The sequence below is a fragment of the Vespa mandarinia genome, chromosome 2, assembly GCF_050613455.1.
Source record: "Vespa mandarinia isolate Hongniang chromosome 2, ASM5061345v1, whole genome shotgun sequence".
NCBI lineage: Eukaryota > Metazoa > Arthropoda > Insecta > Hymenoptera > Vespidae > Vespa > Vespa mandarinia.
In genome coordinates, this window is record NC_140811.1 from 11,980,001 (window position 1) to 11,992,500 (window position 12,500).

General features: G+C 28.5%; 1 protein-coding gene across 5 annotated transcripts in view; it reads right to left on the reverse strand.

The window, feature by feature from the left end:
- Positions 1-12,500, reverse strand: part of Shab (Shaker cognate b) — a 40,908-nt gene that overhangs the window by 6,166 nt on the left and 22,242 nt on the right. For 4 of the 5 annotated variants that reach the window (XM_085655455.1, XM_085655453.1, XM_085655452.1 and 1 more), the window contains exons 4-6: positions 7,944-8,207; positions 7,596-7,859; positions 2,548-2,761 (exon numbers count right to left, since the gene is read on the reverse strand). In XM_085655455.1, the coding sequence (XP_085511581.1) occupies positions 2,548-2,761; positions 7,596-7,859; positions 7,944-8,207 (742 nt within the window). The remainder of the gene's footprint in view (positions 1-2,547; positions 2,762-7,595; positions 7,860-7,943; positions 8,208-12,500) is intronic. The other variant, XM_085655456.1, reaches the window with a different exon arrangement.

Here is a 12,500-nt window from a genome sequence, read left to right on the forward strand (position 1 = left end):
ATAGAATATAATTATATTACATTACATATCTTACGCACTTAGTATAGTATATTATAATTATATACTAATATAAGTTATACTTTAACTTCCATATTATATAATATTTATATAAACATGAACACAAAAAGTTTAATTATATAAGGATAATACACAAAATGTCTAAAATTTTTTCTATGATATTAGGAAGACTATGATTTAATTATCTAATAAAAAAGTTAGATCCAATATAAAAACAAAATATATATATATATATAACAATGAATTTTTTTGTATCTAAAAAAAAATTTATGAAAGAATATAAAAAAATAAAACTATCAAAAATTATTCTACAATAATTGTATGCATAGAAATGCGAAAAAGATAAATGATAAAGCAACAATAACAAATGTATAATACATACGTACATATATACATACATACATACATACATACATACATACATACATACATACATACATACATACATACATACATACATACATACATACATACATACATACATACATACATACATACATACATACATACATACATACATACATACATACATACATACATACATACATACATACATACATACATACATACATACATACATACATACATACATACATACATACATACATACATACATACATACATACATACATACATACATACATACATACATACATACATACATACATACATACATACATACATACATACATACATACATACATACATACATACATACATACATACATACATACATACATACATACATACATACATACATACATACATACATACATACATACATACATACATACATACATACATACATACATACATACATACATACATACATACATACATACATACATACATACATACATACATACATACATACATACATACATACATACATACATACATACATACATACATACATACATACATACATACATACATACATACATACATACATACATACATACATACATACATACATACATACATACATACATACATACATACATACATACATACATACATACATACATACATACATACATACATACATACATACATACATACATACATACATACATACATACATACATACATACATACATACATACATACATACATACATACATACATACATACATACATACATACATACATACATACATACATACATACATACATACATACATACATACATACATACATACATACATACATACATACATACATACATACATACATACATACATACATACATACATACATACATACATACATACATACATACATACATACATACATACATACATACATACATACATACATACATACATACATACATACATACATACATACATACATACATACATACATACATACATACATACATACATACATACATACATACATACATACATACATACATACATACATACATACATACATACATACATACATACATACATACATACATACATACATACATACATACATACATACATACATACATACATACATACATACATACATACATACATACATACATACATACATACATACATACATACATACATACATACATACATACATACATACATACATACATACATACATACATACATACATACATACATACATACATACATACATACATACATACATACATACATACATACATACATACATACATACATACATACATACATACATACATACATACATACATACATACATACATACATACATACATACATACATACATACATACATACATACATACATACATACATACATACATACATACATACATACATACATACATACATACATACATACATACATACATACATACATACATACATACATACATACATACATACATACATACATACATACATACATACATACATACATACATACATACATACATACATACATACATACATACATACATACATACATACATACATACATACATACATACATACATACATACATACATACATACATACATACATACATACATACATACATACATACATACATACATACATACATACATACATACATACATACATACATACATACATACATACATACATACATACATACATACATACATACATACATACATACATACATACATACATACATACATACATACATACATACATACATACATACATACATACATACATACATACATACATACATACATACATACATACATACATACATACATACATACATACATACATACATACATACATACATACATACATACATACATACATACATACATACATACATACATACATACATACATACATACATACATACATACATACATACATACATACATACATACATACATACATACATACATACATACATACATACATACATACATACATACATACATACATACATACATACATACATACATACATACATACATACATACATATATATATATATATATATATATATATATATATATTAAAAGTGGCTCCTAACATATAAATAAACAATTACCTGTACTGTAATGCCTGGGACTGCTAATTGATCCGAAAAAATGGTGATTGATTATGCGAGTTGCAGATGCAAGGCTGTTTGTCGGTCCGAACGCGAATGGTCGTCCACCACGTAGTCCTCCATAATGATTATTATTGTTTTCCATCTCTTTCACGGTGATTCGAGTAGATGTGTTATCCTGATCGCAAATAAATTGTGCACGAGGTCTGCCGCTCTGCAATTAATCCCCCGTGTTATAACTAATACGACACGTAGAGACTTTACATTTCAAATTTGCCTGACATGCGAGCATTTATTATTTTTTTTTATATTTTTTATATTTCTTTTTTATTTCTTTTACAATTAGTATGTCAAGTTTTATATACATACATATATACGTGTATACAGTGAATGTAAAATTGTTCTCTTACATTTCTTATAATTTTTCATAAAATGAGCTATTTTCTTTTTCTTTATCAAATAAGATTATTCTACAATATATATATATATATATATATATATATATATATATAAATCAATATAAAAATAATAATATCAAATTAAATCTTATTAATGAAATTTGTATTAACAAATAAAATATTGTATCGATCATTGCGATTATGTATCGGTCGATAAAACAGTTTTGAAAAAATAAATCAAATACGATTGTTATATTTTTCCACTATCGAATATAATAAAAAATTATATCTGATTAGATATTATTGTGAAATTTTTATTGACAGTGAAAATATTTTGATTTTGATTATCGGTCGGTACATAAGTCTCGAAGGAAAAAAGAAGACATTGCGATTGTAATTATCTGTCGGTCGATAAAAAAGTATTTATAAGAATGTGTCGATAAAAAAGTTTAAAAAGAAAAATAATAAAAAAAATTTTGATAAAGATTTGCAAATATAAATTTTTTCTTTCTTTTTGTTTTTTTATTTTCTTTTTTGTTACATTCACTTTAGACACGTATGTTTTATGTAGAAAATCTCGTTCGAGATAAGGACGAAGGCGACGATCCGCTTGAACTTTTAGTAAAATAAAACGCAATTCAAATTTTTCAAACACAACTCTTTTTCTTTGAGATAATATAGAAAGATAACGAAAAAATATATTATAAATTCTTGAAATTGGTAAAATAGAATAGAGCCGGAGACATGGGGTGCTTTTAAATAAAAACGTATGTATGTATATGAATCGATTAAGAAGGCGTGACACTTGCGATTGCGAGCATCAAATCGTTTCTATTACTGTACACACACACACACACACGCACACACACACACACACGCACACACACACACACACAAATGCTTTATTTTTATCTTCAAAAAAACTGTTCAAATTTCAAATCGCTTCCTTTTTTTATTATTTTTCCATTTATTAATTTCCATAATAATCAAAACTGATTGCTCAAAGAAACGATTCGAGAGTTCTGCTCGATGCTTATATAGAATGCATAATATTTATATAATACATATATAATATATATATTATATATATATATATGTATATATATATATATATATATATATATATATATATATATAAGGTCATTAAGTATGAAATATCCGATTTGAAAGTGAAAGTTTGGTTTATTATATTTCAAGCCAGAAGTAGTATAATTAATCGAAGTATGAGCCTAAACTATCGATACAGTTTTGCTATCTTAAAGATAACTTATTAATGCCGGCAGCGAAGAAGTCTGAAAAACAAGCGGTGATAAAATCACAAAAGCATTTGCCATTGGGAATTAAATATTTTTCCTTGCAAGAAGTGATCCAATACCCGAAAGAAATGATAATCAGTAGATGCAAGATCTGGGGAATACGGTGGGTGACAGTGATATTTCAAGTCTAGCCCCTATAGTTTGAGCAAAGTTATTCGGGCAACGTGTAAAAGGATTAACCTGTATCTATTCACCAATCTCAGCTGCTTTATCCAAAGCTTTATCCTTATTTAATTGATTAGAGTAGGCATCTGCTGTAATCAATTGACCAGGTCTCATGAAGCTGAAAGAGAAAATACCACCGCTGGACCACCAAATTGATACCTATTAGCTTTTTTGGTGAATACTCGGTTTCGGAGTATGTTTTGACACTTCATCTTTATCTAATCACTGTGCCGAATGTTTGAAATTATCGAAAAGTATCCATTTTTCATCATACGTAATAATACGATGAAAAATGGTTCATCTTTTTGTCGTAATAGCAAAGAGTGGCAAGCTTTTAAACGATTCCTCTTCTGACGTTCATTCAATTCATGCGAAATCCATTTATCCAGCTTCTTTACCTTTCAGATATGTTTCAAATGATTTAATATGATTGGACTGCTAAAGTCTAACTTCTCTCGCGAAGAAAAGAAGTCAAACTTAGTGCTTGAGGTAATCGAACATTTCATACTTAATGACCTAATAATATATATTATATATATATATATATATATATATATATATATATATACATATAGAGTTATATATATATATAACTATATATTACATATATATACATAAACATACATTATACAGGATAGGCTCCAAAAGTTCATAGGTGACTTAAAAAATCACTTACTTTTCTTCGTAACTTTTTAGATAAATTATTTGTGTGTTATTATTTATTTTTTTTTCTTATCAAATTATACAAGCACGTACCTAACTTGTTAATCTACAAACCTAACTATACATCTGAAACATTCATACTCTTGAGAGAGAGAGAGAGAGAGAGAGAGAGAGAGAGAGAGAGAGAGAGAGAGAGAGAGAGAGAGAGAGAGAGAGAGAGAGAGAGAGAGAGAGAGGGGGAGAGAGAGAGAGAGAAAGAAAGAGAGATGGAGAAGGAGGGAGGGAGGGACAGAGAGAGGAAGGGAGAGAAGGAGACAGTAATAAATTAAAAAAAAAAAATAACACTTCGACAAACTTTTGACCTGCTTAAAAGATTTTATGCCTATCCTAATTTTAAATAAAATCACTCACGAACTTTTAAGTCCACCTTGATAAACGTATACACGTATACACGTATATATCCATATATATATGTATATATATATATATATATGTGTGTGTACATATATATATGTATATGTAATTATATAATAAATATGTATATATATATACATATATATGTAATTATATAATAAATATGTATATATATACATATATATATATATATGTATATGTAATTGAACGTGCAAGTATAAAGTGAAAACACGCAAAGGACAAGCAACGACGTTCGTTAAATTGGTCCAAAAAGAAAATAGAGAATAAAAATAGAAAGAAAGAAAGAAAAAAAGAGAGAAAAACAGGGAGAAAGATAGAGAAAGAGAGAGAGGGGGGAGGGAGAGAGAAAGGAAGATAAAATGTGACGGGTTGCTTTTTGACGAAGAGAATGATTCAGTTATGGGAATTATGAAGATTGTGGAGTTGTGAGTTTAAGGGGTTGTTGGGTGTGTGGGGGTGTAGGGGTGTTGAGGGACGACATTTTTAAAAGCGTTGATTTAGCGATGAACAAACGATACCCGCTGTTTGAGGCCTCTCTTTGGCTCGAGGACATCGATACTTCCAATGTCGTTTCTACGATCGAACAAGACAAAGGACACTCTTGACGACTCGATAAATAAACGAGTTTCTCGACTTCTCTCTTTGAGGATCGACGTGTCCGCGATATCGCGCTTCGCTTCCACGCGAGCGTGGACATTAGAAAAAATTCTATTCGCTTTCGGCGATATTCATCTCTATTCCATTTCTGATCTCGATGGTTTGCGCAACTGAAAGAAGGAGGTAGAAGATTTCTGAATAATAGAAAATGAATTTTCTATTTCAAATTCTTCTATAAGAAAATTTCGAGGCGGAGTGGTGGGGTAGGGTGGAGGGGATAGGGAGAAGGGGAAGGGTTGATGGAAAAATTTAAAAGGTTCTCGCCGACGATATTTATTTATTTATTTTTATATTATATTTATGAATTTTATTCATGTGATTCATAAATGATTTCTTTTGTAATTTCTTTCTCTTCATGTCAAATTAATTTCTCGGTTTAATAATCTCTCTTTGATGATTATTTATTATTACTATACGAAGAAGTTCTTCTCATTGGGTAATTAGAAAAGACAAAAATAAAAAGAAAAAAACAGAAAAGAAAAAAGAAAAGAAATAAAAAAAAAAAAGAAAAATTTATGTATTTCAATACATAATATGAAACAATTTAATAACAGACATTTTCTTGTCGCCATGAATGATTATTATTTTCAAGCAATGTGATTTAAAATTGTGTTGCTTCTGCTGAAAAATTAAATGACGAATTCAAACGGTTATTAAATGTCAGACCGAATATACGTATTTTGAAACGGTCTAATTGTGTTTCTGCAGAAGATTTGATTATTTATAAATAATCATATAGCGATAGAGAAAATTGTAGAATATTATCAGAGATATAAGATACAAAAAAATAAATTCGACCGCATATAGAGTGAGAGAGAAAGAGAGAGAAAGAGAAAGAGGGAAACCTCACCATAATAAATCAATAGCCTCAGCTATACAAATATTATATTTTTAGAATAAGGAAGAAAAAAAGAAAAAGAAAATGGAAAAGAAAAAGAGAAAAAGAAAACAGAAAGAGAGAGAGAAAAAGAGAGAGAGAAACAGAGAGAGAGAGAGAGAGAGAGAGAGAGAGAGAGAGAGAGAGAGAAAGAGAGAGAGAGAGAAATAGTATGGAAATGAAAGAAATGAATGATGTTGACGTCGAGGAAACCTACTTAAAGATTTAACGCTACAAATAGAAAACGGAGTCGAATTTTGATCGACTATTGTTAGAATAAAGATAATAATCTAATAATAATAATAATAATAATAATAATAATAATAATAATAATAATAATAATAATAATAATAATAATAATAATAATAATAATAATAATAATAATAATAATAATAATAATAATAATAATAATAATAATAATAATAATAATAATAATAATAATAACAATAATAAACATGATTAATTTCAATGATAGATCTTTCTAATTCAAACGAAAAAAAGAAAAAAGAAAAAAAATAATATTTCTACAAGACTTACCTGCTGAATACGAATTTTTCTATGCTTTGGTATGGAGTCGTTTAGGGCAACCTTAGTGGGCTCATTGAAAGGACGAAGATCCTTGAGCGATTCGACGGTAGGAGATACATCGCTGATATTATGGGCAACCTCCCCTGATACCGATTTCTTCACTCTTCCACCTCCTCTATCCCCTCCTGTAGTAATGTTACCTCCCCTACACTTTTCCGCTGCTTCCAAAGGATTAACGTAAAGGTTGCTGTCCGCCTCTTCGGTCAAGTCGCCCTTCAAATATAAAGCAAGAAAAAAAAAAGAAAAATGGTCGATCAGATGATGAACAACGTAACGATTATTAGGTAACCTTCCTACCTGCGAATGAGACGGATGTGTTTGACAGCTAGCATAAGTGTCTGAACTGTCAATGCTCCCTTGTTCGTTATATACTTTGCCAAAAGTTGAAGATATATCCGGTGCTTGTAAAGGTGACGTCTTCGTTTCGGCAAAAATCGACACTATACGATCTATGCCGACACTAGCTGATCTGAGAGATCTTAGCTCCTGACAAACGGGATTACGAAAGTCGCTCGTCGCCAATGGCATTATGTTCTCGGCGTCTCTGAACTCTTTGTACTCCTAGAAAAGATCGAGGAGTTTGGCTGAAACTTGATGTCGCCCCCCTCCCATCAACCCCCGTTAGCCAAAGATAATGCCACACTCTTCGCCTCGATGTTTTTTTACTCTCTCATGGATTAAAATGAAGAAGAAGAAGAAGAAGAAGAAGAAGAAGAAGAAGAAGAAGTGAAAGAAAAAGAAATCAAAACGAAATACAATGCTTTCTCGCTGATTCCTCGATACTATTAAATGGTATCCTATTATTGATCGATTTTGATTTTGCAAGGAATTGTCGAATCAAACGATAATAATGTTAAAGAAAAAAAAAGAAATAATTTTGATCGTTCGACCCTTCTCGAAAAATATAAACAGCGATCGAAACTTAATATAAAATTATTGAATCGAAACATCGAATTCTTTTACGCTGTATCTTAAAATGATAGTGTTTTAACGAAAGTTTAGTGTTTTAACGAAAGTTAAGTTTAGACGATAGTGTTTTAACGAAATTTATATTGAATTATCGAATCGACATCATTTGATATTCTTTATATAATACAATATAACCATTGTCTAAATTTAATATGTGAAATTATCTATTGGTTCGATATTCTTATTCAATGTCGTTTAAACGATCGTAACTTCATATACGAAATTATCGAATAAAAACGTGAGAATGTTAAAAAAAAAATAAAAAAGGAAAAGAAAAGAAAGAGAAATAAAATTAAAAAAAAACCATTTTCGATTGTTTCAACGCGATCGAAATTTTCGTATATCTATATGAAATTATTTTCATAAGATTTTGACAAATATTTAGAAAACAATAATCGAGATTATACCTGATTTCGACTAACAAAAGAATAAAGAGGAAAGGCATGAAAGATCGTTAAAAGAGTGTCATTCTCTTTACAAGAGCGAGCGACGAAAAGACACTTTGGACACTTTGAAAACAATAGACAAGAAGTATCAAAGGTGAGAGGCATCCGTGCTTACCCTCGAGCGAGTATAATCGTCCAAAGGGATTGTCTGTTCTCTTTTTTTCCTTCTTCTCTTTTTATTATTATTATATTTTTTTTTTCATATTGTTTCACATTTCTTTCCTATTTTTTTTCTTTTCGTTTTATTTATTTATTTATTTTTTGTCTTTATTTTCTAATCATTCATTAAGAAACAATCAAGAAGGCCACAGAAAGAGTATGTTACTACTGTGCTGTCTACAAATGTTCAATGAAACATTCTAGAAAAAAGGATTTTTGTGATACATGTATGGTTTGTATTAATACTCGCCTGTTATGTCCGCGATGGTAATTAGCATAGAACAAAGAAGAACAAAGAAGAAGAAGAAGAAAGAGAGAGAGTGAGAAAGAATGGGAGAGAGAGAAAGAGAGAGAAAGAGAGAGAAAGAGAGAGAAAGAGAGAAAGAAGAAGAAGGAAATCACAGTTACATGTATTTCAATGGAAGATATGGAAATATGAAACTTAAGGAAAATAGTACTGTGTTAAAATCGTACCCAAGCATTTTTATTAACCCTTTAGCTACAGTGTTACCAATCGTACTCCAATTGTACCACTACCAATTGGTATTACTACTATCGTTATTTCAATTTATTTTTACAACGGTATTACATAAAATACTGATGTAAGTCAGAGGTTAACTTTCTACTCCGTCGCGAGTCAACACGGTCATCCTCAGCACTAATCCATCAATCACGTTTCCCGACTAATTAAGTTCACTAACAAACCATCTATTTATCTATCTACTACTTCATGCATCTTATTACGTCATGAAACAGAACAGAAATAAAAGCCGTGCAGTTATCACGAAAGACACGATATTATCAAATACATTTAATTGATTTTGTCGTTCTAACACCTTACCGGAATAACCAAATAAACGAAAGGAGTCACGCGTGACTCGCGAAAGAAGCGAAAGGGAGGGCGATTCCTAAACCGTATGTTATTATATAATATTTGTATTTATTTTCATATGAAAATTATCGCAATTTTCTCATTTTATAAGCCACTATAACGATGATGTTTCTTCGTCTCCAAAAAAAAAAATATGACTTTGCCGAAGAAGTCATATTATATTTATTATAAGTAGTAGCTAAAAGGTCAATTGGCTTCTTATGGCTTTTCGTTTGTTATTTACAGAAGAATAAAAAAAAATAATAATAACAAAAGAAAAACATACATTTCTACATTCATGAATAATAAATATCTCAACAATTTTTTCTTTCTTTTTTCTTTTTTTATTTTTTCTTTCTAAATCTTTTTTAAGTCTAATTTATTTAATAAATTCTTTCTAAATAAAGTATATTACATTAGAACGAAATCTGTAACATGATCAAATTTTTAACAAGCACTGGTGACAATGATCGACTTAGGATGTCTTGATAAATTTCCTTCTTTTTTTTTTTTAATAAAATATAAAACGTTTAATATCAAAATTGATAACTTTTTTATTAAGTATCGCTAGAGCCCGAGTCTGAACTATTTATTCATTTTTTATTTTTTTATTTTCTTTTTCTTTTGTTCATATTTCGAATTTAAATTTCGCGTTGGTTAATCGACACTTTGTCTAAGGTTTAAGAAAAAAAGAGAAAAAAAATGAAAAAGTAAGAATAATATGCGTTGAAAGAAGAAAGATTTATGGAGTAGATTATGTCACCAGTCTCATTACAAGATCGATCGATTTCGAAATACTTATCCGTTGATCCACGAAGAGATATGTCAGTACTACGTATTTTACAGAATCGAACTATAAATCCATTTTTATAGAACGATCTTTTTTCTTTTTTTTTATCTCTTTCTTTTTGTATCGTAAAAAATAATAAAATAAAAAAGATATATTACTATATGAAATGACTTAATTTTTTTTATAGTTAATTTACAACAATTCATTTTATATATATATATATATATATATATATATATACATATACATATACATATATATACACATACATACACACATGTATGCAATCTGATATATAAATAATATTTCTATCACTCTATATCTATTAATATCAATATAACACATGCACATACAAAATCTAATTACTATCTTTTTGTAACGCTAATCCTTCCTACAGTTAATATCTTTAAAAAAACCAAAATTTAAAAAAAAGAAAAAGAAAATATAAGGAAAAAATAAAAAAACAGACGTTTAATCAAAACCAAAACATCGATTCCATTCAACTGTTAAAAGTTCTTCGTTTTGTCTATAACACAAAAATCAAGTACCACATTAATACAATGATCACATTATCGCATGGATATTTTATTAATATTTTATTAATATTTTATTAATATTTTATATTTTATATAACATATTTTATTAATATTTCCATTCTAACCATATGAACGTAAAAAAAATGTTTTGAGCAAAGATTTCGAAGTCGATGTTCTCGTTCGTTTCCTTTAGCGTGCACTTGATAGCAATAGTAGTGGAAGTATAGGTAATAGTAGTTGTAGTAGTGTAGTAGCAGTAGTAATCATAGTAGTAGTAGTAGTAGTAGTAGTAGTAGTGGTAGTAGTAGTAATAGTAGTAGTAATAGTTTAGTAATAGTAGTAGTAATAGTAGTAGTAGTAGCAGTAGTAGTAGTAGTGATAGTAGTAGTAATAGTAGTAGTAATAGTTTAGTAATAGTAGTAGTAATAGTAGTAGTAGTAATAGTAGTGGTATTAATAGTACTAGTAGTAATAGTAGTAGTATTAATAGTAGTAGTAGTAGTAATAGTAGTAGTATTAATAGTACTAGTAGTAATAGTAGTAGTATTAATAGTAATAATACAGGTTTGGCCAAAAGTCTTAAGATGGAACAAAAATTCTTGAATAATTTCACAAATCAATCGTTCGTTTTTGAAATTTTTCAAGCTTTTGATTAAACTTCTATATTTACGAATTAATCTTGTAGTTCTACAATTTGAAAAAAAAGAAGATCCGTAAAAAACTCTCTAAAAAATCTTAAGAAAATGTTTGAGATTAATTTTTAATACCTAGGAACTTTTTGACACATCTGGTAACTTTTAGCCTACTCTTTAGTAATAGCAATGGTAACAGTCATATTAGCAAAGCTATACTCCGGAAGGAATTTAACGATTAATTAATTAACTCAATTCACCTATTGGCCTTAAGCAATCGTGCCAAACGAAATAGTAAAGTGTGAATGGATAAGGTGATGTGCGTAAAACAACACATGTTCTAATTTTTTATTTTTCTTTTTGTATTTTCTTTATTGCTCTTTTTATTTCGGTTTTGGTTTTGTTTTGTTTCACTATGCATGTGTCTCTTGTTTTCGAGCAACATCTATAGC